This window comes from Fomitiporia mediterranea (assembly GCF_000271605.1).
Source record: "Fomitiporia mediterranea MF3/22 unplaced genomic scaffold FOMMEscaffold_13, whole genome shotgun sequence".
In the NCBI taxonomy this organism is placed as follows: domain Eukaryota; kingdom Fungi; phylum Basidiomycota; class Agaricomycetes; order Hymenochaetales; family Hymenochaetaceae; genus Fomitiporia; species Fomitiporia mediterranea.
Window position 1 is genome coordinate 1128980 of NW_006760398.1, and position 25955 is coordinate 1154934.

At 40.6% G+C, this 25955-nt stretch overlaps 6 protein-coding genes across 6 annotated transcripts; 4 read left to right on the plus strand and 2 right to left on the minus strand.

The window, feature by feature from the left end:
• Window positions 1-210: 210 nt before the first annotated feature.
• Window positions 211-1407, plus strand: FOMMEDRAFT_23136 (translocation protein). Its single transcript, XM_007270303.1, has 3 exons — window positions 211-353; window positions 414-904; window positions 990-1407. The coding sequence occupies exons 1-3, from the start codon at window positions 230-232 to the stop codon at window positions 1239-1241; spliced, it is 867 nt and encodes a 288-aa protein (XP_007270365.1). The 5' UTR covers window positions 211-229; the 3' UTR covers window positions 1242-1407.
• A 35-nt stretch (window positions 1408-1442) lies between these two features.
• FOMMEDRAFT_170567 (uncharacterized protein) lies at window positions 1443-3544 on the minus strand (the record flags this gene model as incomplete). The annotated part of the gene is made up of 5 exons (XM_007270494.1): window positions 1443-1664; window positions 1751-2114; window positions 2195-2908; window positions 2986-3102; window positions 3165-3544. The coding sequence occupies 5 exons, from the start codon at window positions 3542-3544 to the stop codon at window positions 1443-1445; spliced, it is 1797 nt and encodes a 598-aa protein (XP_007270556.1).
• A 93-nt stretch (window positions 3545-3637) lies between these two features.
• FOMMEDRAFT_170568 (uncharacterized protein) lies at window positions 3638-5725 on the plus strand (the record flags this gene model as incomplete). Its single annotated transcript, XM_007270495.1, has 5 exons — window positions 3638-3984; window positions 4035-4148; window positions 4223-4894; window positions 4957-5329; window positions 5402-5725. The coding sequence occupies 5 exons, from the start codon at window positions 3638-3640 to the stop codon at window positions 5666-5668; spliced, it is 1773 nt and encodes a 590-aa protein (XP_007270557.1). The 3' UTR covers window positions 5669-5725.
• Window positions 5726-6624: 899 nt separating this feature from the next.
• FOMMEDRAFT_170569 (S-adenosyl-L-methionine-dependent methyltransferase) lies at window positions 6625-8503 on the plus strand. Its single transcript, XM_007270496.1, has 9 exons — window positions 6625-6783; window positions 6854-6889; window positions 6951-7114; window positions 7212-7283; window positions 7387-7410; window positions 7487-7571; window positions 7634-7685; window positions 7733-8118; window positions 8196-8503. Exons 1-9 carry the CDS (start codon window positions 6706-6708, stop codon window positions 8358-8360), a joined length of 1062 nt encoding a protein of 353 aa, XP_007270558.1. The 5' UTR covers window positions 6625-6705; the 3' UTR covers window positions 8361-8503.
• Window positions 8504-8828: 325 nt separating this feature from the next.
• FOMMEDRAFT_170571 (uncharacterized protein) lies at window positions 8829-13635 on the plus strand (the record flags this gene model as incomplete). Its single annotated transcript, XM_007270497.1, has 17 exons — window positions 8829-8871; window positions 8937-8964; window positions 9032-9072; window positions 9127-9452; window positions 9621-9668; window positions 9743-9781; window positions 9834-10635; window positions 10687-10805; window positions 10868-11123; window positions 11174-11571; window positions 11630-11835; window positions 11907-12162; window positions 12226-12346; window positions 12404-12495; window positions 12546-12645; window positions 12695-13305; window positions 13498-13635. The coding sequence occupies exons 4-17, from the start codon at window positions 9201-9203 to the stop codon at window positions 13633-13635; spliced, it is 3438 nt and encodes a 1145-aa protein (XP_007270559.1). The 5' UTR covers window positions 8829-8871; window positions 8937-8964; window positions 9032-9072; window positions 9127-9200.
• A 145-nt stretch (window positions 13636-13780) lies between these two features.
• FOMMEDRAFT_31325 (uncharacterized protein) lies at window positions 13781-14859 on the minus strand (the record flags this gene model as incomplete). Its single annotated transcript, XM_007270329.1, has 3 exons — window positions 13781-13875; window positions 13927-13991; window positions 14147-14859. 3 exons carry the CDS (start codon window positions 14857-14859, stop codon window positions 13781-13783), a joined length of 873 nt encoding a protein of 290 aa, XP_007270391.1.
• Window positions 14860-25955: the final 11096 nt, after the last annotated feature.

Sequence of the window (25955 nt, forward strand, 5' to 3'; positions counted from 1 at the left end):
AGGCTAGGAAGTTCTGGACAAAAGAATGGAGTTGTGATTAACTTATAATATCGGGCTGGAGGCGCACAATTTCTTTTAATGGCAGGCGCTTTTATGACATAAGCGCGGACGGCATTAATCCGTCTCCTCAAAAAGTTGCTGAGCTGGCAGTCAACTTGCACTTTGTACACGTTCCTGTCGTCGTGTCGAGCTCGCCACTAAAGCCGGGCTTGACTATAAATATCGAGCGATGGAGCAACAGGCAAAAGCACCGAAGGACGTACGCAATGTCGTCAACTTCTTGCGGAGTAGCAAGGCGGGCATGAAGACACGCGTTGGCGTGCTGAATGGTAAACGAGTGGATTATTTCAAAGGTGTGTCTTACATGTATCATTCGCCGAGATTGTTTTAATATTGGTTTGTGATCATGTCAGGGAAAGCGGCTGTAAAGGCTGTATTATCACCAGCTTATGCTAAGCTCAAGAACGTACCGAAAGTCACAAACGAAACTGAAGCCACAAACCTCCTCAACTCAATCATCCCTTATGCTTTCTACCTTCGTGTGGATCGCGGGCAACCGGGGGCGCAGGGCGGAGGGGGAGGTGGAAATCCAAAACACCTCACTCTCAACCCCATGCAAATGTTCCGCGCCGAAGACCTCTATGCATGGTTCTACGAAGGTCCAATGTTAACTACGTATCTCGGTGGGCTTGCAATGGTGGCAGTCCTCCTTGCCGGTGTCATGTTCCCGCTCTGGCCGCCTATCCTGAGACTGGGCGTGTGGTACATTAGTATTGGTGTTTTGGGACTTATTGGGGTGTTCATCGCTATTGCGATCTTACGGCTTATTTTCTACATCATTACTGTTGTTGTTACACCGCCTGGGATATGGGTATTCCCCAAGTTATTCGCGGACGTTGGTGTTGTAAGTCAAATTCCGCTTAACTGTTGGTCGTTGAGGAACACTAGGAACTGACCCTCGTTTGACATGTGACTTGCTGTGCCACTAGATCGAATCATTCATTCCGTTTTACGAATGGGACTTACCCAAGAAAAAGAAATCACGCAAGCATCGCGAGGAGGAATCCGCGAAGAAGAAAGGTAAAGGAAAAGCGGGTGGGGATTCAGGTGCAAGCACGCCTGCACCCCAATCGCAAAATGGTGAAGGTGGCGCATATATTGAGGAAGTTGAAACATCGGGCGAGTCACGGCCTGTAAGCCGCACGGCACGGGTGGAGGACGCTCCTGAGGAAGATGATTAGGTTTCTTTCTCTGACCCGACTCTCACTTGTATCTACCGCTTCATGGAATATTCATCTTCGTTTTTCGGTACAATATTAATCAGATGGGATATTTCGGTGGTTTCCCTCGTTCTCTCTATTTGCATTTGATATGCTTGGTCACAATAGTATCCCCTCCGCATAATAATACACCATACACATGAGTTCTAATGGTCTACGCGTCTATTGTGAATTTGTTTGACTCTCTGGATCGTTGGTCTGCGCGGCAGTGTCAGTCGGCACTTTGTTTTTCTGCGACGCTTCCCGTGTGTTCTTTTCAATTGTCCGTTGGAGTCGACGAACATTTTCTAAAGCCTCCTGCATCATCTCCCGTGATCCGTGTGAGCGCAATGCCATGTAAGAAAGAGAGAAACTGCGCAAGGCTTGTTCCAACTGGCCGTCCTCCTACAATACAAGCATCAATCGTTAAGCAAACTTATCGTGATAGAAGAAGACCAGCAATTATGGTAATTGTGGTAGGGACGACAGACCTCATAGTAAACTCCTGCATTGAACAGAATTGCTGGATACGTCTGATCACACAGCGCAATTTCCGAGTCAGCAGCGATACCATCGTCCCTTGCCTGTCCACGTCCATGCTTACGCACAGCTGCATCGTAGATTGAAATAGCGCGTTTCATTACGCGAGGTAGGTCGCGTTGGGCTGCTTCACTTTCTGGATGTGAGCGTCGTACATCCATAAGAAGCGCCATGTGGGCATTCTCAATCTGCAAGGCCTGGCAGAGCTCTGTGACGCTTGATGATGTGATTTGCTTGCGATCGTTAGACGGTGTTGTATTTGGTTGCGCGCGGACAAGGAGGGAGGAGGCGACTCTGTAGAGAAGGATCGCATTTCTGAATTAAAGGGGAAAGAAGATAAAATGGTACTTAGTATTGGATAGATTACGCAGTAAGCTTCGGACAACTATACTCACCTTACCTCTCCTCGTCTAGCATAAAATGCACCAAGCCGCTCCATAGGTGCTGCAAGCTCGCTCTTTGTCAGAGACACCCATGATGGAAGTCCCAGTTCACCGTCTGGAGTATCCGGACTCAAGATATCGCGCACACCTTTTTCATGTTCAGTCTGCTTGTCAGAGGAGGATACCGCTGCGTCCGAACGGTTATGTACGAAACCATTTCGAACATCATGTGTGATGCCGTACTCAATACGGAGAACACGCAGGACTTCCGCAACTGCGAAGCAGAGCCATCGTTCTTCCTCTTCCGGGCGTGAGAGAACTTCAGCCAGGTCACCGAGCTTGAGCGCGATAGCTGCAGCTCGTTTGCGAGACCGCGAACCCATTTTAGACTTGTTCAATCCGAGCCGCTTCGTGTCGAGGAAGTAAGAGAGAGGGCGTCGAGCGATCGTAGGCTTTGACCTGAGAGGCTCGGAAGATGGTAAAGTCGATTCGTCCTTCGAAGAGCTTGGAGTATCTGTAGAAGGGGCTGACGGATTCGGTTCGGCAGGTATAGGCTTCTCAAACCTCTCAAAAATATTGAGAGATGCTTTCAGCATGTCGTATGCCTGTTCGAGTTGTTGATCGGCTTCTAGGACTTCTGCGAGGATAACGGCGACGCCCGACAGTTTCAGGTATGCATCCGGAGCAAGAGCCTCTTGTGACAAGGATTGTATTGTCATCCATGCCCTAAAAGAGAAAAACAGAAAGAATGTGAATATAAAAAAGACTGCATTAAGATAATCTAGTGGCCAAGTTCTTTTTACCTCGTCAAATGCCTCTGAGCGAGTTTCAAGTCTCCTCTATTTTTGGCCTTCAGGCCAGCGCGGAGATCACCTCGCAATTCCATTGGCCACATCGTTAGTGTCATGTAAAATTCATACCTATATCCGACCTCAGTTAATTAGTGGAATTCCAAGGCAGATGTGCTGAGTTCATGACATACAGACCCCAAGCTGTTGCGCCGACACCAAAAACTAGCAGAGTCCCAAGTACATGGGACACTTTTATTGGAGACTCTGAGGCTATACGACCAGTACTGAATGTACGTCGACTCGTCCATCCCGGCTTTGAGCGTGTCCGATATTCAAAGTGCGTAGTCGAAGTATGGCATGTCTTCAGCCTATAATGTTTCGGAATGGGAAGAGAATTGCTTTTTACAAGGTGCACAGGGCAGATATGTATCCCTCTAGGCAGCATAACCTCCGTTATTGACGTTTTGGTAGCAGGGTTCGAGAGAGCAGAGACAGAACTTGAAGCGTTGCACGTCACTCGGAGGCTCAAATCTGCCCAAAGCAACAACGGATAGACGTAATAAAAGTGCATCACGTGACTCAATTAATGGCAGACGCCGATCATTGCCTCTTGTCATGCATTGACATGCAACCATAAGGACGTGTTCGCAGTTCCGATGTCTTCATGACAATGATATCCTCGACGCGTGTCTTAGCGACTGCTCTTAGATCCCATCCGCGAAGAGCTGTTTCCCGCGTGAAGGCGAAGGTTCCGACAGCTCAATCCATTCGTTACTGGAGCACCTCTCCGAATTTACCCTTTGGATCGTCACACCGTCCCTTGCAGTCGTTGAATGTTTCTGCGCAGGAGACCCGACAAATACCGCAGAAATGCAACCCGTGTGGTAATTATAAGGGATATACCACAGCATCCCCAAGTCGAACGCGTAGATTTGTCGGATTCATAGGGAAAATCGCGTTAGTCGGTGGTGTCGTATTGTCTGTTGTGTTTGCTGCAGAGCTTTGGTCCGTGTACGTGCCATTCATAATGTAATTTCACGTTGACTGATAATAGTTTATAGCCTGCACCCGCCTCGACTAAGTAAATGGCCGAAACAGCTCCAGAAACCTTTAGGGATTGCTACGATTTTAATTGAGACCCAGACGAAGGAAGATTTAGTAGATCACCTTGCGGAGTATGCTTACTCTTCTTAACCCTCATTTCTATTAATTGAACTATTTTTTATGAAATGGTTTGTGACTATTACAGAGCTTGGAATATCATTCTAAACATCCCTCGGGAGGATCTCAAACCAGATCCTCATGTCAAGATACTCAGTGTTGCAATCTTGTACGCCGACGCACTGGAAAAGGATAACCAGGCTGTCAAAGCGTACAAGATTCTGAACGATGCTTTGAATATTCTCAAAGAGTGCGCTCAGCAGGGCGATTCATCCGGAAACTCAGTACACGCGCCCATTGACCCTAGTGTTGTTACAGAGAGGCGCTTACTCATTTCCATCTTACTAAAATTGACAAGCTTGTCGGAAAGCTGTCAGATAGGTTCAGAAGGGAAATGGTTAGCACAAGCAATCCGCGAGACTTTCGCATTGTTTCCGTTCTGTGAAACAATTCACAAAAATGCTTTTATTGAAGTGGCCGCGGACTTCGAGACTCTTTCGAAGTACGAACCGTCGTTCTCCGGCCTTGCATCTGAAGTTGACCGGCAATACAAAATACTGCCAGATCAACCTTTGGAATCAAATTCAGCTGAGCGTAACTCCGATACTGGACCTGATATTTCGGAAGACGAAATTATTAGTCAAAATGACGGCCTGGCTGTACCACTACCGAGAAGGTGGGCCCTCATGGATGTGTCATCGGCTATCTCTAGCACGTTCGAGCATACAGGTCGGTATGCTGAGAAACACGGAGAAAACCAGTAAGTGAAGTCGCTATTTATGCTACATGTGTGACGCTGGATCAGAACCTGATATCGCTCAGAATCGCACTATACACATACAACGCGGCTGCTGCAGTAATTCTCGCTATGCTTCCCAAAGCAGACATGGAACATTCTACGTTATCATTTTGGGAAGGGCTCATCCGAGCCCTTCGGCTCGCGAATAATAGAACAGACATCGTTCTGCGTCGGCTGGAGGCAGAGACACATCCCACGGAATGGCTCTACTTACTTCTCGAGATGACCAAGGAAAACATAGCTGCAGAAAAGTTCCTGAGTAGAACAATCGAGATTATAAACGAGAAAGGCGGCACCGCGGAATGGCAGCCACTAATAAAGCAAATTTTTGAACAAATACTGGAGCATACGGTCGATGGTGCCACTTGTTTAAGGTATAAGGCTATTCGAATGCAGGTGAGCAAAGAAATTTACAAGTTACCTCGATTTTTCTAAATCGAATAAAACCTTTGGTACTGTCTGGCATAGAAACTTGGTCTATTGCAAGAAGCCATGGCATGTCTGCAGATGTCCTTATTACTATTAAAGCAGGCCGAACCACTCGAGGATCAGAAGAAACAGGCTGGAGAGTTGAAGAAGGTAGAGGATTGTATGCAAGAGCTGCAGAAAAGCATAGCTGGAGACAGGAACTCAATCAGGGCACAGATGAATCCGTCAGCCTTGAAGGAATGGGAGGAAATGGAACGTGCGAGGGCACAACCTGCTGAAGAAGCAAAACAATCGGAAGAGCCTTGAATGTTTGGATTCGACAGTTATTTTCGGCTTTAATGATAACACGCAGCTTTATTTACGGCAAGTTGGATGATAGCTGATTCCATGAGTACGAGTTAAACACTACTGCACGTCTGCACATCAGCAAGCATGCCAATCATGACAGCGAACTGTGTTTCTAAATTTTCTGGATCATAATCATTGTGATGTGGACGCAGGTCGACTTATATACTTAGAACAAACCTTGATCTAATCTAAAAGGATCATGGGCGCTAGTTCCTCATGGAACGCTTGTATTCAAGGCAGCGTCGCATTACTCTGCATTTAACTAATCGGAAGTATAGACGAAGTGAGCATAGATCACAAATGTCTGGCGGCTACGAGCGGATCAGAAATTTTGGGGTCATTTCAGACAGAATGGCGAGTTCTGGGCAGGAAACGCGCTCTTATAGATCGGCACGAGGTCGATCTACGGCAGGATAAGACCATGCTAAGCTTGAAATGCCTCACTAGATGGATCCCGTTTCTGGTCAAGCCCAAGGGTCTGTGCCTTGTCATTGATCCGGTGGCCCTGCGCCTAGAAATCTATTGAAGACCAAAACGAAGTCAAGAAGCGGACAGGAGCAGCGGTAGGCCTGGCGATCTACGCGTTTCCAAAATTGGATTTCAAGCTTTCCAGGATCGCGGTTTATCGACATCGATTCAATTGAAAACATCACAGATTCAAATCAACTTGTTTTCTCGGCATCGTCGGCACCAGTTTTCTCGGAACATCCGGCAAGTTGGTCTGCTTCTTGCATGGTCGTCATCCATTTTCATTAGTCTTTTTCTCATCCGGCCTCATCGCAAGGGTGCCTGCTTTCGACGTCCAGATGGAAAACAAGATGGAAGAGTCAAGAAGACTATCACGGGTCCCTTATGTGCGAACGCTATAAGACCATTATGAGTGCTAGACATCTCTTGTCTTGGCTGCTCGCGCCCCCACGTCTGTACTTAATTAGTCGCCACGGGCGTATTCAGAGGATCAAGCGTTAGACTGACCTCCTCCCGCCCTCACATTCATGGCTGTCGTTGCTCTTACCAGGAGTTCCGGAGGTCTTAGAGACGTCTATGGAAGGGGAATGAATATTCAGAGTGAAGTACGCGGTAATGGGAGCTGTTCGTTGGATGAGTGCCTGAATATGTTATCTCTCTTTCTCATCCGTGTAGGCATACTACCTTCCTGCGGATTCAGAAGAGCATGATGTGAGTAATGCCACAGTTCATTCCAACTGGGGACTTATGCTACATTATAAAACGTTTGCAGAGGCTTACGCTGCAGCACCGCATGTGGAAACTCATGTATGGAGGGTCAGGCTTCTACCCCCCAGAGGTGGAAGAAACCATGCAGAAGCTGCTTTCCCAAAGGCCTGGCGGAGAAGATGCGACTCCGCCATCTATTCTCGATTTAGGCTCCGGTTCTGGTATCTGGTCGGTTAATCGCTATATTCCTTCTCCACGGCGCCCTTCCTCCACATTGCGCAATGACGAACTGAATGGCTGAGAATCAAGATTTTATTTTTGATAGGGCAGCGGAGATGGCCGCGTTCTATCCGCATGCGAATGTGGTCGGATTAGATCTAACCGAGCCAAAGTTACGGTGAGTCTACTCTTCTGATAGTTTTTTGCTCCCGCGTTTCACTATAAGACCCTCTTGCTGAACGTAAGAATTTGCTAATGTGTATCCATTCGTGTTTATGAAGGAATTTGTTTCCGCCTAATTGCAGGTCAGCAGGATCATGTTCTTACGTTTGCCTGTCTTCCAAGGTGGAGTTAACTTTTTATTGACTTGCACCTGACCAGCTTCGTTATGGCCGATTTGACAAAAGGCCTAGACGACTACAGGGAATCATTTGATGTGGTGCATTGCCGCTGCGTAGCCGGACACGTACGTACTTGATACCAGTTCGCATTTTTCTATATTTATACTTAAACTCGTTTTTCAATTAGATCCTTAATAGAGCCCAGCTAATGCAAGAAATCGTAAAAGTCCTGAAACCAGGTGAGCCCCCCTTAGCATACAGGTTTCCGTCAGCTGACTCCCTGCAGGCGGGCTCCTCCTAATTGGTGACGCCAATGCTAAGCTGTTTAGTCCCGATGGATCAATTGTTGTGCCTGCTGCCTCCTCCAATACACAGTTCTTATCGAATAAACTCGGCAGTCCTAATGCGGAGCCAGGGGGTAGCTGGATGGCGCTCTGGTTCCAAGAAGTAATTGGTCGGCAGCTCGCTTCACACAATGATCCGGACTACTTGGGTGGCGAACACGTCGGAAATTTAGTACGCAAGGAGCCTACGTTGGAGTTTACTGGCAAACGTACATATTTAAGCCCCGTCCGCCCATGGAAACCCTTACGGCCTGATGATGGCGAAGATAGAAGGGAAGAATGTGAGCGTAGTGAGGGACTTGCACGGTTGACGGGTCGGAACATGCTCGTGAGCTCCCATAACTTAGAAATGCCCCGTATCATCCGCAGCTTCAACTATCTAACTTGCCTTGCAATTTTCTTTAGAACTTCCTGCCAGCAAGCAAGCCGTTCCTACTATCAAGTGGCATACCAGAGGAAATTGTCAACGATTGGTTTCAGCGTGCTCGTACAGAGGTCACAGACCCTTGTTCTAATGCGAACTGGGCAATACGATGGGACATGGCTTGGGCAACGAAGAGAAGTGACTAGTCAACGGCCGATGATAACCTTCGAGACTTCACTTATTTCTATTCATGACGGTATGATTGGTTCTCTTTACATGATACTTCAGAGATTTCGGATGTTGTCATATAGACTGGTACGATCAAATGCGCAATATTTCTTCAATAAACTTGATATATTCTCGAACCAATCAAGAGCAAAGGGAGCCCGAACGAGTCTTACTTTGAGAATCTAACATTGCGGGTCCAGAATATTGTTTTCACAACAATATTAATAATTTCCTCGACGTAGTGAAAATATGTCTTCCAAGTTCTGACTATATCAGGGGCAATGGATAAACATTACCCCCAAAAGACCAGGCTTCTCCATATGAACTTTGAAGTAGCGACGATTGCCAATTCCAGGCACGTGATGTTTTGTCCATGCTGACAACTTTGCTTTTGATAATGCCACATCAACAAATGGCCCAATATCAGCAAGTGATGTGAGTACAAGGCATATAGGTCATTAGAGACAGGCAAACTTGATCGAACAATAAGTACAATGGCTACCAACGTTATCGAGTAGTGTAGCTAACTTTGACTTGCAAACACTCGCGAATAAGCTCGTCAAGGACTCACAGAGCTAAACGGTATTCATCCTTTGTCCTTTTCATGTGCGAAGTCACTAATATGCCTTTCTCTCCGATTCTGCTTCAGAAAGTCTATCGAGTCGGCGATCAGGAATTCCTCTGCAAGCGGTAAGTCTGTCATCATAACGGCGTGTCGGGATACTCTTATCGAAACACTTCAAGACCTGATTTTCTCGCCCTTCGTTATTTCTTCCCACTCTCTCTAGGGTAAATCTCTTAGCTCGTTTCCTATCGGCATGAGGGGAGGACCTGTGACCGTGAAGACAACATTGAAGGAGGATTCCCAGAATTGGGAGCTTGTTCCCGCCAAGGATGAAGTACCAGCCTACTACATTTATACGGCACCAGTACAAACAAGTTATATAGATTGCCATCAGTATGCTGTTATTCGTCTATGCAACGGTCTTGAAGCTACAATCATTAGCGACGTCTATTTGGACATGTCGGCTGCTTGCATGGACGTCGCGACAGGATCGTTCAATGACCCAGTAAGTCAACTTAAACTCTCTTCCCTTACACCAGTGGTACATTCTTCGGAACATCACACCATTTCGCTGTGATGTTCCACCCTCAATAGCTGCTGCATGTCGCATCCAAAATGCTGCGGATCGGTTAAATATGACACCCGCCAATGACGTTACTTACTAGTTTCGCAGGAAGACATGGCCGGTGAAGCCCATTATTGCGAACACCTGTTGTTCATGGTAAGCCAAGTCTTTGGATCCATTCTTCTCTTTGTCTGTTCCCATGGCGCTAAGTTCTATGGCTATGCCTATAGGGCTCGAAGAAATATCCAGAGGAAAGCGCCTTTAAGGAGGTATGGTCTTGGGAAATTAATACCTCAGACGTCTCTCACTATAAGTATGTAGCACATTACCTTGAACCACGGCTACACCAATGCGGTGACGGGTGCCTCCAATACAGAATTTCACTTTGAAGTCGCTTCGGATGCCCTCGAGGGCGCGCTCGATCGCTTTTCCGCACTCTTTTACTGTCCACGTTTCCATAAAGACTCGGCTCTACGCGAGGTCGAGGCGATTGATTCCGAGTATTCAGAAGGGCTCCAAGATGATATTCGGAGATTAGGATATGTTGAAAATTCACTTGCCCATCCAGCACATCCTTTAAGAAAGTTCAACACCGGAAACAAGGACACGCTAATAGGGAAATTTCTCGCCTCGAAGGCATCACCCCTGTGTCATGGGTTTAACAAAGATGAAAACAGGCATATAAGCAGATCCCCAAGCAGAAACTCTGGTAGCGAGATTTCCGAGAGGAATGATAGCCCCTTTAGTCGAATCTCCTCGTTCAGGAAGCACGCGAGGGATGAGCAAGGTTCGTGGAGTATGAACGTCAGCGAGACTTCATTGAGAAGTGGTGGGAGCCATGTCAGTTTGCCTGCGAAGCAGTTAAGGGAGGATTGCCACGGCCATAGAAGATCTGTCAGTAATAGTACCGGTCGGAGCGCATATTCCCCAACCCAGACACCTTCAGACTCAGAAAGTAGTCATACTAGTAGGCAATTAAGCAGATCCCCGAGTAAAACGGACTTGCAAGCCATCGAAGAAGAAGCAAAGAAAGTAGCTGCCCTGAAGGCCCGAGAGCATTTGAAAAAGTGGTGGGAGAGGGAATATTATGCAGAGAGGATGAAGTTGGCAGTAGCTGGGAATGGTACGTTGCTTCACCATCACAGTCCATCTCAGTTCTGATCGCATCGGCCAGAACCTCCTCACAAGATGATCGATACGGTTGTGAGATTCTTTTCGCCGATAAAAAGCAGAGGACAATACCCGGCCGATATCTCCTCTGCTACGCAGCCATACGGGAAGGAAGAACTTGGGGTACGTTTTCTAGACTTGTGTTTGCATAGAACTCGGTCCTGAAATGGTCTATTATTCGTTAGAAAATCATTTATGTTAAGACAATTGAGAAAATGTATAGAATAAATATTGCCTTCCCCATCTCCTGGCAGTTATCTCAGTGGCGTGAAAAGCCGGTATACTACCTCGTTCATCTACTCGGTCATGAATGTCCGGGTTCGCTATATTCGTACTTAAAAAATAAGGGATGGCTTTTGAGACTAGTTGCCGGATGTGCGATCTACGGTCATGGAATCAGTCTGCTCAAGCTGACCTTCGACTTGACGAAAGAAGGATTGGGTGCGTCTTATTTTCTTGTTCCATGTTCACTGTCGATGATGTACGTATAGAGAACCATCGAGAAGTTATATTAACATGCTTCAAGTTCATCAACCTATTGTGCAAATCTCAGATCCCACGGTGGATACCGAGAGAGCGGGAGTGGATCGAAAGGCTGTCATTCATCTACGACCGGGAACCACAGGCACTTTTTTTGGTTAGGGACATTGTCGATTCGATGAAGTATCCAACACCGCGTGCTCTCCTCCTGAATGGACCTTTACTGCATTGGGAGTGGAATGAGAAGCTCGTCAGGCATACATCAGAGGATCTGGATGTTGAGAACTGTTACGTTATTGTAGCGGCTCGTAATCATGACCATATTCCGAAGGGAGAGACATGGCACAAGGAACGATGGTTTGGAGCCAAGTATGTAAAGAAACAGTTTGACGCTAAGTTCATTTGTGATGTAAGTATATACATAGGTATTTGGGCCATTCTCTCTCATCATCGTCTATGATTATCAGGCTCGCGAAGACAATGACATACCCGATCTTGCTTTGCCAGGACCAAATCCATTTATTCCTGAGAACACCGTCGTGTACGGCGTACACGTTTATAAACCAAAGCAACGCCCCACGCTCATTATGCGTACACCACACATGGAGGCCTGGTATAAGTTAGACGATCGATTCTTTGTACCAAAAGCTATTTTGCATATTGCAGGACGAACGTGAGTACGATCTCATTCGTTCTAGTTAGACTCTAGCTTACGCACTCCTTGACCCACGCCTTTCTTAATAGGCCAGCTGCTGGAGCTAATTCTCGAGCTATGATATTGACCCAAATGTTCGTAGATCTGGTAGAGGATGCGGTTCATGAATATGCGTTCTACGCAAACGTTGCCGGGCTGCGCTACAGCTTATTCAGTGCTACGTGCGGCTTTGAAATGAACTTTATTGGTTACACAGATAAATTACATGATCTAGTTCAGGTAGTTCTAGACAAGATGAAGCATCTTGACATTCGGAAGGATAGGTTGAAAGTTATGATTAAACAGGTGACGTTACGAATCATGTTTGGGCGATAAGACTGCATTTTGGGGCTAAACTGCATTCCACAGGAACGACGAGCTGTGAAGAATGATCGCCTCTTGAATCTTTGTGAACTCTCCGAGTCTCACATACTCTACCTTATTGAAGATGACTGTCTCAGCACGGAGGAGAGGTTGGAAGCGTTGAAAGGTTTGTTGTTAATCACTATATTCCACACCGTTATAGTAGCTTATATAGATGGAATAGATATTACGGTTGAGGAACTTTCCGAGCACGTAGAGGCACTACTGTCGGGACTGAACTTTGTAATTCTAGCTAATGGTAACTTAAGAAAGGGGGTGAGCCAGTCATTATTTATAATACAACTGCTATATATATGACCGTATAGGATGTCCTAGGGCTCACATTATTAGTCGAGAGAACGTTCGAAGCTAAAACCGTCCCAGAACATGAAGTCCCTAAGCTGCGTTCACGACTTCTTCCTGAAGGTACATGTCTTATGTCTTGAAAATAGGCATTTAGTGTTAGTTTTAATAGGATGCAATTATGTCTGGGATCAGCCTGTACCCAACCCTGAGGAGGCCAACTCAAGTGTATTGTATTACTGTCATGTTGGTAATAAGTCCGACAAACACGTCCAGGTTACATGCCACCTTCTCGCCCAAATCTTGACAGAGCCAGCATTTGGCATCCTTCGAACGAAACAACTGCTCGGATACTCGGTTTTCTCTCGTACAGTAACAGATGTTGAGTCAATTGGTTGGCAACTACTGATAGAGTCCGGAATCGACACAAGATATCTGGAGTCGCGTATTGATGCCTTCTTGATATATATGCGTAAGGTTATTCGGGCCATGTCCGACGAAATGTTCGAAAGTCATAAAAGATCACTCTGGAGACAGTGGACGGGAATACCTAAAGGTATTATGGGAGAGACAGAAAGATTCTGGTCCGCTATTCAGGATGGATACTATGATTTTAAAGAAAACAAGAAAAATGCAGAATTGCTCCCAAGTATAAAGTTGCGTGACGTGCGTACGATGTTCGAAAAGTTTTTCGATCCATCATCGGCAACACGCTCCAAAATTTCCATCCACATGAGATCTCAGTTACCACCTAAAGTCCCTAAGTACCCCGCTTCTCCAAATGTCAGTATAAAAGCATCTCAGAAATTCCTCCACTTGTTACACGAAGAGCACATCCCAGCAAGGAAAGACGAGTACAACTAGCAGTGCGACGTCGAACCGACTTTGCATGAAATGTACAAATACTTGAAGAAGACATGTTTTAGTGAATTGCTCAAAAGAAATGACCACAAAATTAATGACATGTTTCGACAGCTAGGGAATCTTGTAACAGACCATCCTGTAAAGCCTGCTCTGGAGGTCAAGTACGTTAAAGATGGTGCGGGGTTCAAGCGTAGTCTCGGCCGTTCTGGGATTGCAAAACCGGTTGAGACATTTGAAGAGGAGCACTAGTAGTTGTGCAACATTGTAGGGTCTTCGCCTCATGGCGTCAACGGTGTGGAGCGCGGCTAGCATTATACGAGTGATGTAAAGTAAATATTGCGAAGTAAAGGACGACAAGTTTATGTCATAACATTTTTTCTATTTGTCGCTTATATTATGGATACCCAAATTCGGTCTGTTGACCGTGGGAGACTAACAAAGTAACGTCTGTCGTGGGAATCGTTATTCTGACGCCAGAAAAACGTGGCACTGTTGCACGATTGCATGACACTAAAGTCTACCTTATCCGTGGGTCATTACCGGATTGTAGATTGGCAATTTGACATGATGTGACGAGTTCACCGTGCTCGGTTGGCCCTATGGTACTGTATACGTCTCGAGAGATATCATCAGATACGATTCATATACAGACTACAACGAGAACAAGACAAAATGAAAGGTCAGTTATTTTTCTTACGACTTGGACAATTGTTTCATTCTTTCCATTGCTCTCGTGATAGTCTCGTTTGCTGCATCATACCTCTCCTTCTTGTCGTTTTCAGGCTTCAGTTTAATGGCCTTTTCCTTATAAGCCTTCAGCTCATCTGCTGCTTGAATGAGAGTTCTGGAAAGCGCGGGATGATTCCAGTCGAGAGCTGGGCCAACATCGGACATTGCTATGTCCTTGACCTTGTCAATAGCGCTACGGAGCTCCTTCACTTCTTTACCATCGAATGTACTTATTTTGGTTGCCTGTGCTTCTGATAGCTCACATAACAGAGAGAATGCCTTTGCTGAAGAGGAAAGGAACCCTTTTCTGAATATCAGACAAGCTGTATAGATGAAATCATCCAAGTTCTCGTCTGCCTCCTTCAAACCTTTGTCAACTCGATCTAGTGACGGGTCGACCTCAAAATGATTTTCGCTTCTTATTCTTATTCTATAGTGCACTTTATTGACCTCTTCCATGACCTTGTGATACGCCTCCTCTTTGGTAGACCCAGAAATGCTCCCACAATGGTATTTAACCAGAGCAGACAATGCATGCGAGAATGGCCTGAGCACATCTTTCATGGCCTTGTCTACACATATATCTCTGTAAAGCGATCCTAGAGCTTTGTAAGCATCGGCACAGGCATCTTGAAATTTCTCGCGAGCGACGGTAAATGGACTTAGAGCAGCTCCCTGTGCTCGATTGTCAACACTTGATATACTTTCGCTGGTTCTTCTGTGTTTGTTACCAGAACTTGACATGCTTTCTTGTCCTGTGGCTGAGACTGATAATTGCTGTAGCAGGGAGGGTGGATAAAGCTCTCTTTCAGACGAGGCTATATAGATGTCATGGACACAGTTTGCAAATATCAAACAAGGATGACATGCATTCAGCTTTGTTTCAAATCGGCTGGAGCCGAAAGGCGCTTGCTGTATTGCACAGTCTGCAGTGTAATGATCACCCCTTTCATATATGATAAGCAAAGCAAATTGCACAGTAGCTCCCAATTTTTTGGATTGGCTCTGAAGGGCAGGCAATCAAACTATATGCAGTGAATTGTTTCAAACCAGGTTATTAGATTGTACTCTAGATTAGGAAATCCCCAATTGCCTTATGTAGTGTTACTGTACTTGGAATGTCTTGGACTATTGGACTTCATTATATAGTATATAAGGCAGACACTTGCTTCATGTCTTAATAAGAGAGAGTTTGGGGGCACTCTTACTATGCTTGTTAAAAGGTTATGAGCCTTAGTGCCTATTGAATGCCCCTACATACTTGCTCTTACAGAACACCTTTGCCTCCTGCTAGCACACCAAGCCCTAGACCTTCCCCTCCCACCAAACCCATTACAATGTTGTCTACAATGCATACCTTTGTTAACACTACAATAAAGGACTCTAATGTTATAAAGTTCTTTAAGGGAACAGAAAAGTTGGCTAGTGTAAAGGGATACAAGATATGGTGCTTATACATACACAGTGTGCTTACTACCATAATGCTCTCAGATCATCTAGAGCACAATCCCCCTTCCTCTAATAACACTGGCATATATACAGGCAATGTTTTGTATTATTGTATAACAAAAATAATAACTGATACAATTTATACAAACTTCACAATATATACAAGTATTAGAAGTCTCATAAAGGTGCTTTCTGAATGATACAATGTTCAAACAATGATGACACATGTTATAGACATATCTATGTTGTTTACAGTTAAAGAGTATGTATTACAGTTTGATAAGACATTAGACAACATTGAACAAATCTACAGACAGTTGTCTATACATAATAAAGCCCCTAATAACAATACATACATCTTAGTGATTAACCTTACTACTCCTTGTGAGTATAGATGGGTAGTAACAATGCTAGACAGGCAGATTACTCATTATAGTCAACTACTAATAGTTACAGTAGCTCAGAAAGATGTTCTAATGCTAGCTAAGTTAATACACAAATTGCAAAACACATATACTAAGTATCATTCTTAGTACTCCTAAACAAAACAAGATACTAAACAAGACAGCCTACAAACAAAAGGTAAAAGTGTAGCAAAAGGCAAAACAAAGCCTTACAGTAAAGTTAAATGCTACAATTGTAATAAGTATGAGCATATGTTAAAAGACTGCCAAAATCCCTCAATAAACAAAACAATAGAAGCTTGAAAGAAAAAGTATAGGTAAACAGCTACTACTTCTACTACTACTACTATGTTGTCTCAACCTGCACTTACTACACAGTATTCATTAGAGACAATAACAAAACAGCATTTATTAAAGATATTAATGAAATACTAATGCTAGAGTCTGTAATTGTAGAAGCCTTAGTATTAAACTCTAGTAGTTTACCTGTTCTATCTGCTCTATCTGCTGAATCTGCTGAATCTACTGAATCTGACATATTCTTAGCATTTAAAGTACAAGAGGATAGTGTTATACAAGTAGACAACTTTATAAACTCATTTGACAATACAAAAGAAGTCATTAAGGACTTTAAGTACAATCCAAATGTATGTATCAATATAATACATTATAATAATACTGAACTAATACATTGTGTTAATATATTAGACTCTAGCACAAACATACACACTACTCTATACTTGTTCTGTCTTACAAATGTCTGAAACTTGACTCTAATAAACATTATGATTACAAATAAATTGTCATTCACACTGTTATGGACTATATTTCTGTACAGGAATTACACCTCTTGTTGTAGGTTTACAGGCAACAGGCAGGTCCTTAACTATGTAACTGCTAGTCCTGAGTGTAGCCTCTGTCTTTGCTCAACTAGGAATATGTCCTTAAGAGTGTTGATAGTACTTACACTTAGCAGAGGGGGAGTTAATGCCCCTGAGAGTAGTTTAACATGTTTTGGGTTCAAGGTAAAGAGGGTAGTATTGTTTGTGTAAAGATTTATATAAGAGAGCAAGTATGTTGTTACAGCTAGTTCACAAGCTGTCCTTGAATAAACTGTTATTAAGTATGATGCTCTTTACACAATAAATGAAGCTCTTTTTATACTACTTTAATTAAGATTTATTCTCCTATTTCTTTGTGAGCTGAGTGGTTCTGTTCTTTGGACAGTCTGTGTGCTATGTTGTAGTATTTTTAATATGTCACTGTATGTCTTTACAATGTGTATTAGTGTTTTTGTATGTTTGAGACATTAGTTGTTTCTGTTTTAGGATAAGGATCAATGTTGAGTCTTTCCTACTACATGCTTCTTACACAGCTTTCTCATTTGATTCCTCAGGAGTGCTTCTTTTCCTTGGCTAAGTTTAATTAGCCTTTCTTGTGATTAGTACTATTAATTCTGAGTTCTGGGTGGCTCTGTCATTGAGCACCTGTATAGTATAATAAGTTTTGTATAAGGCTTGCCTGCCTTTCACCATTTGTTGAGCACATAAGGGTCTTCAGATCTGAGTTCTATAGATCTAAGGTGTTTGTGTTCTTATAGTATTATTGGACAGTGATCTCTGTATATTACTTTAATATTGTATTGTTTTGTTAGTCCTTCACAATGACTGGTTGTTAATACAGTACAACTGTGTGTTTTATCATCTTAGATAGTACTCTATATTGAGGCAAATATTTGTACTGTATTTTCTTCATAATCTTAGTATGTCTTTATTGATAAATGTAATTGTACTGCTTTGCATTCTTCATGTATTGTTGGGTTGTATATTTTGTGTATATACATTTTGAATGATGCTTCCTTCCTTCTGTGTTTTATTCCTTCATGTATAATATGTTGTATTCAGTGTTGTGGTTGATTGAATAGTATTCAGTATGCTACTACTTGCATTGTGTTTCTTTCTGTTTGTATACTTTGTGTTTTGTAGATTTGCCTATCCTGGCACATTTGATATGTTATTATTGTTTGTACACATTCTTGAAGTTGTGTCACATGATTACATTTCTGGCATAGTCTCTGTGTGCTTTATAGTAAAGTCTGGTTTTCTTCATTATGTACTATTACAAATCCTTCTGAATCCTTTCACTACCCCCTCTTCAAGTGATTAACTAATGTTGATCACCTAATAAGGATGGATTTGTAGTTGTGAGTAAAGATGTTTGATTTTTTACAAATTGTTACTTCTCCCATTACTTCTGAGATAATGCATATTATTTAGAATACTTTGTTTGGATGTTAGCCCTAGTAGTACAGTTGGTAAAGTCTTTACAACAGCTTTAGAGTGTCATTATACATTTGTGGATTCTATTTCTGTCTGTTAGTCTACTTACCCTAATAGGGATAGCTATTACAACAGTAGAAGTAGTTCTGCACAGGTGAGAGTAGTGTGAGCCTTATACAGTAAGTATTTAGTGTCAATCTTGCCTTTAAGGTATACTAACACAGCTAGTAAGCTGTAAAGTTTCCAATTAGGGATGCTCCTGTGTTTGAGTCCTTGTCTAGGCTTGAATGTAATGAATATTATGGACAATACAATGCTAGAGTTCTGACAATTCTTAGTTGAGACTGTGGTTACAGTTCAGGTTCTAGATAGAGTGTACTGTAGTTCTGTATAGAATATACTCTTGACTCCTAGATTCAGTATGTTGTAGGAATGGTGATATTATGGTTGCTTGTTGTATGTCTTGATATAGCAAGTAGTAGTAATTTCTACTTTCATACAACTGATGGATTTGAGATTGTAGTGATCCTAATACAAGAATTGAGGGGAATTCCATTTAGGATTGCTCTAGTGATTGTATTTCAAAGCTGTTTATTTTGTAAGAATTCTTGAAATTATCCCTTATAAATGATTTCTTTTTTGTATATGCTAATTTGTAAGTTTATTTCTAAGAGACTTTTGTACTTATGATACTCATACTTATAGTATTTTGCAAAGTATTAGGTACCATTAGTTATTGAAACCCTTCTGAAACAAACTTGACAAATCTACAACAACAAAAGACTTTTTATAATAATGGTTCTTTTTGTTCTTTTTATTGTAGTACTGTAGGTAATAGAATAATAAATGAATGTAGAGTTTCTAGCATTCTAATATCCTGCTCTAGCTGTTATACTGTAAGTAGTACACTCATTAGCAGGGGTAGGATTTGTAGTAATAAAGTGTATAGTAGTGCTAGTGTATGTAGAGTCATTTCTTGTTTGCTTTCCAGTTCTAGGTCCAAATCCTGTATTTCTGTAATTAAAGGACTTCATGTGTTTAGTAGTGGTAGCTAAGGTGGTTGAATGAGTGGATGAGTATTGTACCATTTTTGAATAATGTCTTGAATCATAGTAGTGTAATAGTTGTGTACATACTAGTATATGGCTGTTGTATCTTAAATGTATTTGTTATAGTAGAGTATTTTGTGTGTTACAGTTTGGGTTACTTGTACACTAGTCATATGTAAGGCTATGAATGTACCAAATTGCAGCCTGAACAATGTGATTTGCTGAGCAGTGTAAGTAATCTTAAAGCAAACCTTTATACTATAGGCATGGTTGATGTTAAGGATATTTCAGTACTACAAGTAGTGGCTGAGTTTGTATGTAAGGCACAAGAATTCTGATTCCTCTACTGTGTTTAATGTCACTACCCATTCAATAGTGAATTGAAAATGTTCTCCTTTAATTTAGGGGGCTAACAGGTATTAGTATCATAGTATTGATATTATACTATATACTACTGTAAAATCGTTGAATTCCTGTTCATAGTATTGCCCTGTGTGGTTTGTTATGTAGTTTCAGCCTAGTAGACAGAGATAGGTTTGATTAGGTTATTAGTATTAGAGATAGGGAGGACAGGGGGAGAATGAGAGGTGGTAGTCTTGACAGATAGTTACAAGACAAGGCATGTTATTGTTAGTAGTGTATGTCAGTGTTTGGACTAGGTTGTAAATTGTCAGGTTACTCATTACTGTTATTGACTATTGTTTTTGTCCTTCTTTTATATCATAGTTATTTGATTTTATGTTCATATTACTTGGTTAGGTGTTCAGTGTTTTCCTAGAGCTTTTCAGAACCATTAAGGTTTGAGTCTAGGTTTAATACTTTGAGGGTTATTTTAGTAATATTCTTAGAGTCATTCTATAGTGTTGTACAGATTTTCAATTGGTTCCCAAGTATATTCTCTGTATCCTTTCCATTTGATCAAGTATTCAATTTTGTTTGGTTTTGTTTGTTGTACTGCTTCTATTTTTTCAACTTCATATTCTAGAGTTCTATCAACTTCTATAGGGGGAGGTTGTGTGATTGCTTCTTGTCCTAGGTAAGGTTTACTCCTGTAAAGTATTAGGAGGGAAGTATGGAACACTAGGTAGACTGTGATTGTTTTTAGTAACTTTAATCAGTATAATATGTTTCCTATTCTTTGTTTCACAGAATAGGGTCTAGTGTATTGTACTTCCAGTTTTTGTTTTGGTGATACTATTGAGAAGTTTTTCATATTAATTAAAACCAAATCATTTGGTTTATAATTAGGCATGGGTCCTTGTTTGAGGTTTGTATATAGGGTCATAGTGGTTTTTGCTTATTTAAGTATGTCTTAGGCTTCTGCTTGCACTTCTTCTAGTTCTTCCAGGTAGTCCTGTACTATAAGTATATTTCCTTCATACAGTGTCATTTCTATAGTTGGCCTTCTTCCTAGTACTAGTTTGAAAGGGGTCTTCTTTGTAGATGAACTTTGTGTATTGTTATATACAAATTCAGCAATTAGTAGTAGTTTGGCCCAATTAGTCTTTTAGGGGTTAGTATAGTATTTGAGGTATTGTTCCAAGGTTTGATTTACTCATTCTGTTTGTCCATCTGTCTGTGGATGATATACTGTACTGGCCTTCCATTTGATTCCTAAGTTTTCTAATAGTTTTTACATGAATCACAAGACAAATTGAGTTCCTTAGTCTAAAATTATAGATTTTAGGGTTCCTTAATCTTTGAATATGTAGTGTATAAACATATCAGCCACTGTCTAGGTGTCTGGTACTCCTCAGCATAGTATGAATTTAGCCATTTTTGTAAGTTGGTTGACTACTACAAATATAGTAGTAAAGCCTTTATTAGTTGCTAGTAGATCTGTGATTAGATTGTATAAGATTGATTGAAATAAGTGTTCTAGAGTATCTAGTGGTTGTAATAGAGGTTGTGTGTATCTCCTCAGTGTTTTGGTTCATTAACATATGTTGTATGTATTAACATATTCTGTTACTTCTTACTATAGATTTGGCCACCAGTAATCTTATAGTATTTTTTCTAATGTTTTATTGATTCCTATATGTCTTACAAGTTTATCATTATGTTTCTTCTGTATGACTGTACTTTAAAGTATCCCTCCTTTGTCAGGAGGTATCCATATGTGTCCTTAATAGTAATAGAGCCTGTTTACAATTTTGTGATTAGGTTTCCAGTTAGTGTGTGTTTGTTCAATTTCTTTAAGTTCTTCTTCAGCTAATTACTGTTTATAAGTGTGTTTGATAGAGTCACCCAAGGCTGTGCCTATTATTGTTGATTCTGTAATACATAAGTATTCTCTATTAATATTAGTGTTTTAAAGTTCAGTTGACTATATAGATTCTAGGATCATAATTTTAGCTTTTGTTTCTATCTCTTCCTCTGATTTGTAGTCTAGTCTCCAAGATAGTGTATCTGCTAGATTCTTCTTTCCTTCAATATGCCTTATTTGGTAATTGAATAGGCTAAGGAAGTGTATTTATTGAGTTTGCTACTAGTTCATTTCCTAAGCATTCCTAAAATAAATTAGGTTTTGGTGGTCTGTTTGAATTGTTACTAGTTCTTTGGTTCCTTATACTAGATGTTGCCAAAACTTAAATGCTACAATTATAGCCCATAGCTCTTGATCATGAGTTTGCCAATTTTGTTCTGTAGGTGTAAGTTTTTTTGAATAGAACACTATTAGCTGTAGTACTCCTGTTTTGTCTTCTTGTTCTAGGGTAGCTCTTATCCCTACTACTAAGGCATCTGTAGTTATTGTATATAGTTTGTTAGGGTCTGGTACAGTCAATGCTTCTCCTTCTAAGAATGCTTTCTTTAGTTGGTTAAAGGCTTCTTGGTACTGTTCTTCCCATTTGAATACTTGTTTCTTCTTTTTGAGTTTGTGTAGTAGTACTACAATAATTTGCATATTTTTAATAAATCATAAATAGAAATTGCAGAATCTAAGAAATTGTTCTATGTGTTTTGATTTTGTTAGGGTCAGCCATTCCTTTATTACTAATTGTTTGTATGGGTCCATTTTTATTCTGTCTTTCCCTACAATAAATCCTAAGTAGTCAAGTTCTTGTTGTAAGAAATAGCATTTGTTGATTTTTAAATAAATGTCTAGTTCTCAGCATTTTTGTAGGACTTGTTGTAGGAGTTTCCAATGATCTCTAGGAGTAATTGATTTTCCTATAATGTTGTCCAGGTATATTAATATTTTGCATGATTGAATCCATTGTTTGAAATTGTTGTTCATGAATTTTTGAAATATAGATAGGGAATTTTTCATTCTAAACATTATTACAAGTAGTACATAAATCTGGTTTTTAACTTTGAATACTGCTTTCCATTCATCCAATTTTCATATTTGTAGATTGTTATATCTGGATCACATATCCAGTATGAAAAAGTATTTTCCTTCTAGTAATTTGTCAGGTAATTTGTATATGATTAGTATTGGGTATATGTCAGGTATTGTTATTTTGTTAATGTTACAGTAATCAGTTATTATTTGAGCTCCTCCATCTTTCTTTCCTACAAAGAATACAGGTGCAGCTACAGGGCATAATTTGTCTAGTTGAATTTTGTGTATCTATCCTTTCTGTAGTATATTCTTTATATATTCATTTACTACTTGTTCTTCATCAGGTGCTAATAGGATGGATGGTTGTCTTTTGGGTAGTAGTTTTTCTGAGTCTAGGTTGATAGGCATATCCTATATTGTATGCTCTGGTAATTGTCTTGACTTGTCTGGGTCAAAGACATTAGCAAAATCCTTGATTTTGTTTAGCAGCTTTTCTTTCTAGGAGATATTTTGTCATTCATTTTTTATCTTCATTTAATTATAGATTTAGGATTTTGTGAAAGCCTTATTATAAGTTGCTGTGATTTGTTACAATTGGTTGTTACTTTTAATATTCATGTCTTTGTTACTTTCTAGCATAGTGATAATGGCTGGTTCCAGAGGTGTAGTAGGTATAATTGGAGAAGAATGTATGAGGGTATTAGTAGATACTAGTTTTATTAGTTTATGTTGATAATTAAGAGGTTACATATTGTTATAATTGTCTAGTACTAATATTGCCAGATTGTTTTCTCCTAATATTTGTGCCCAAAGTTTTCTGGGTTAGGTTATGAATTTTTCTTCTACTTCTTGTATCCTTTTTAGTATAAGTATATTCTCTCTACTTTTGGACCTTAGTCTTCTAGCTTCTATGACTGTTTGTGTCCAAGGCCTACTTCTTTCTAGGATTGGTTCCCTGTACTTATTAGGTACTAGTACTTTGATTTCTTCCTCCTTAGGTCTTTTCTTCTTTCTAGGCTTCCTTTTCCTTTTTTGGTGTACCCTGATTTGTTTAATTGTAATTCTCATAGTTCTTCCTTACTGTTCCAGTTTAGCTCCTTTCTAATTGATCCCTGGGTTTCTTACTTGTAGGTAGTCTATTCCTAGTATTACATTGTCTAATACTATATTTGTAATAGTTATCATTTGCTCTCATTTATCTACTTCTGTGTAGATTGTTACTTTAATTGTATGGGTTAATTTTCTGTTTGAATTGGTTGATCCATCAGTATTAGTAACAGTTCTAGGCCAATCCAATCTTTAAGCTTTAAATCTATTTCCTGTTTGAAATGATTTATCTATTACTAAACAAGTACTTCCTGAATCTATAAGTGTAAGCATTTGTATCTATTGGTTTCTGTTATATATCCATATTGTTATTTAGGAGTGTCTTCCCTGTGTTAGTAGGCCAGACTCTCCTTTGACCTTTCTAGTTCTGACCATTCCTAACAGTCTTGAACAAAAGGTGGATTGTCTGAATCTTTTGAATGTTGTCCTTTATATTGGCAAGTGTATCCTCAGTTGTTTCCAGGTATATTACCTCCATTTGCTGTCCATTTTGTGTGATTGTAGTGTATGTATTGGCTACATACATTATAATGTTTATCAAAATTTGTTTTTCTAATTTGATTTGTTGAGTGCTGTGTTTTTTAGTATAGTAGTTTCCCTCCATTATTTCTGTCTTTTAGATAAATAGTTGGCAGTCTGCAGTCTCTAGCCTAGTGTCCTGGTTGTCTACAATTGTAACATTTTGTAAATGCTAAAGGTTGTCTATCTGTTTTTGGTTTTTGTTTTTTCCAGTTTTGTTTTGCTTTTAGGCTGAAGCTTTGTGTATTAATATCTATTGTGTTCAGATTCTTATGATTTCCTTAAATTGTTGGTTGGTAAACAAAAGTATCTCCCCATTTGTATTTTGGTTTGTAATTGGTAGAGTGTATAAGTGTTTGTACTTCCATTGTGTAGAGGTAATTTTGAATCCTTGTTATCCACCAATTGAGACTCTCTTCATAGGGTTTGTCTACTGTGAATATAATTCCATAGTGGACTGAATCTAGTAGGGACAATATAAACTTTGCTTTCCTAGCTGTGTTGGGATACATGGTTGTTAGTACTAATAAGGTTAGCCTTTAGAATTTGAGTAGAAAGTTTGCCAGGTTTTCCAGGTGATAGTCTTTGTATTTTATTCTTACTAGTTTCTAGAGGTTAGCTGTATCTTCATCTCTTACTGTACCTGTTCAATAACTCTTTAGAAACACTATGAATTTTCCCAAGTTTGAAAACATGCCTAGTACTAGGGGTTACAGTTTGGTTATAGTTCTATCACTTTCTACCTTGATTTGTACATAACTTTGGATCCAATCAAATACAGTATCTTTGAGGGATGATGCCAAATAGTATGCTTGTTTGGTTTCATTAGTTATTCCATTTAGTTCCAGCTAGATCATGTTTGTACTGAGTCAAGAGTCAAATCCTTTATTCAGTTTTCTATAGTAATATACTAATTTTAATTTTGCTACATTAGTAGTAGCTAATGTTAATACTGTTGACAGTGTGTTACTGGTTTGGGTTGAGGTGGATACTGATAGGTTTGTATTAGCTATTAAGTGTCTACTAATGAATCTTGCAAGAATGTCCTAGTTCCTTCTGTAACTGTTTCATAGGTTACTTCTACTGTAGGTTCTGTAGTTGTTTCTTCAACTATTGTTTCTAATGCTGTACTATTTGTTTCTATAGGCTCTCTTAGTAGAGGGACCAGTTTCAGAATTTCCTCCATTTGAAACACTAGTCCAAAGGTTACTGTCATAAGTATTGAATTCCTTAAGTTTATTACTGTCATAAATACTTCCAGCATTTGTTCAACTAGTCTTATATTCTACATTACTTGTTGAGTATTAACACAGAACTGTACCATATTTTCTGTAACCTTCTAGCTATACAGGGCTATTTTCTCTTCCAAGTTTTGTAATTGCTTCTAGCTTTCCAGCTAATGTTTGTATTCTTACTGTGTCAGCTTTAGCTCTACATTCTTGAGTGCCCCTTCAAGTCTATAGAGCATATTGTATAATTTCCCTATTTTGTGATTCTCTGACACACCTGGCCAGTTGATTATTGATCCTCTACACCTTTCCAGGTTTTAATACAACTCTATACATTCTAAGCTCTGTTGTTGTTCAAGTCTCCTTATTTGTTATTCCATGCCTCCTACTGTCTTCTCAGGTATTCCTGTATGACTAAGTAGTGTGATGACTAGGGATAGAGGTAGGGATCTAGTCTCTATTAGAATAATCCTGTAGCATATTGTTCTAGGAATGGTCCTTAATAGTAGTAGGGACTC

Coding starts and splice junctions, on each gene's coding strand:
- FOMMEDRAFT_23136 (XM_007270303.1), top strand. CDS start 230: ATGGAGCAACAGGCAAAAGCACCGAAGGACGTACGCAATGTCGTCAAC. Junction 354..413: donor ACGAGTGGATTATTTCAAAG/GTGTGTCTTACA, acceptor TGATCATGTCAG/GGAAAGCGGCTGTAAAGGCT. Junction 905..989: donor TATTCGCGGACGTTGGTGTT/GTAAGTCAAATT, acceptor CTGTGCCACTAG/ATCGAATCATTCATTCCGTT.
- FOMMEDRAFT_170569 (XM_007270496.1), top strand. CDS start 6,706: ATGGCTGTCGTTGCTCTTACCAGGAGTTCCGGAGGTCTTAGAGACGTC. Junction 7,115..7,211: donor GGCTCCGGTTCTGGTATCTG/GTCGGTTAATCG, acceptor TATTTTTGATAG/GGCAGCGGAGATGGCCGCGT. Junction 7,686..7,732: donor CGTAAAAGTCCTGAAACCAG/GTGAGCCCCCCT, acceptor GACTCCCTGCAG/GCGGGCTCCTCCTAATTGGT.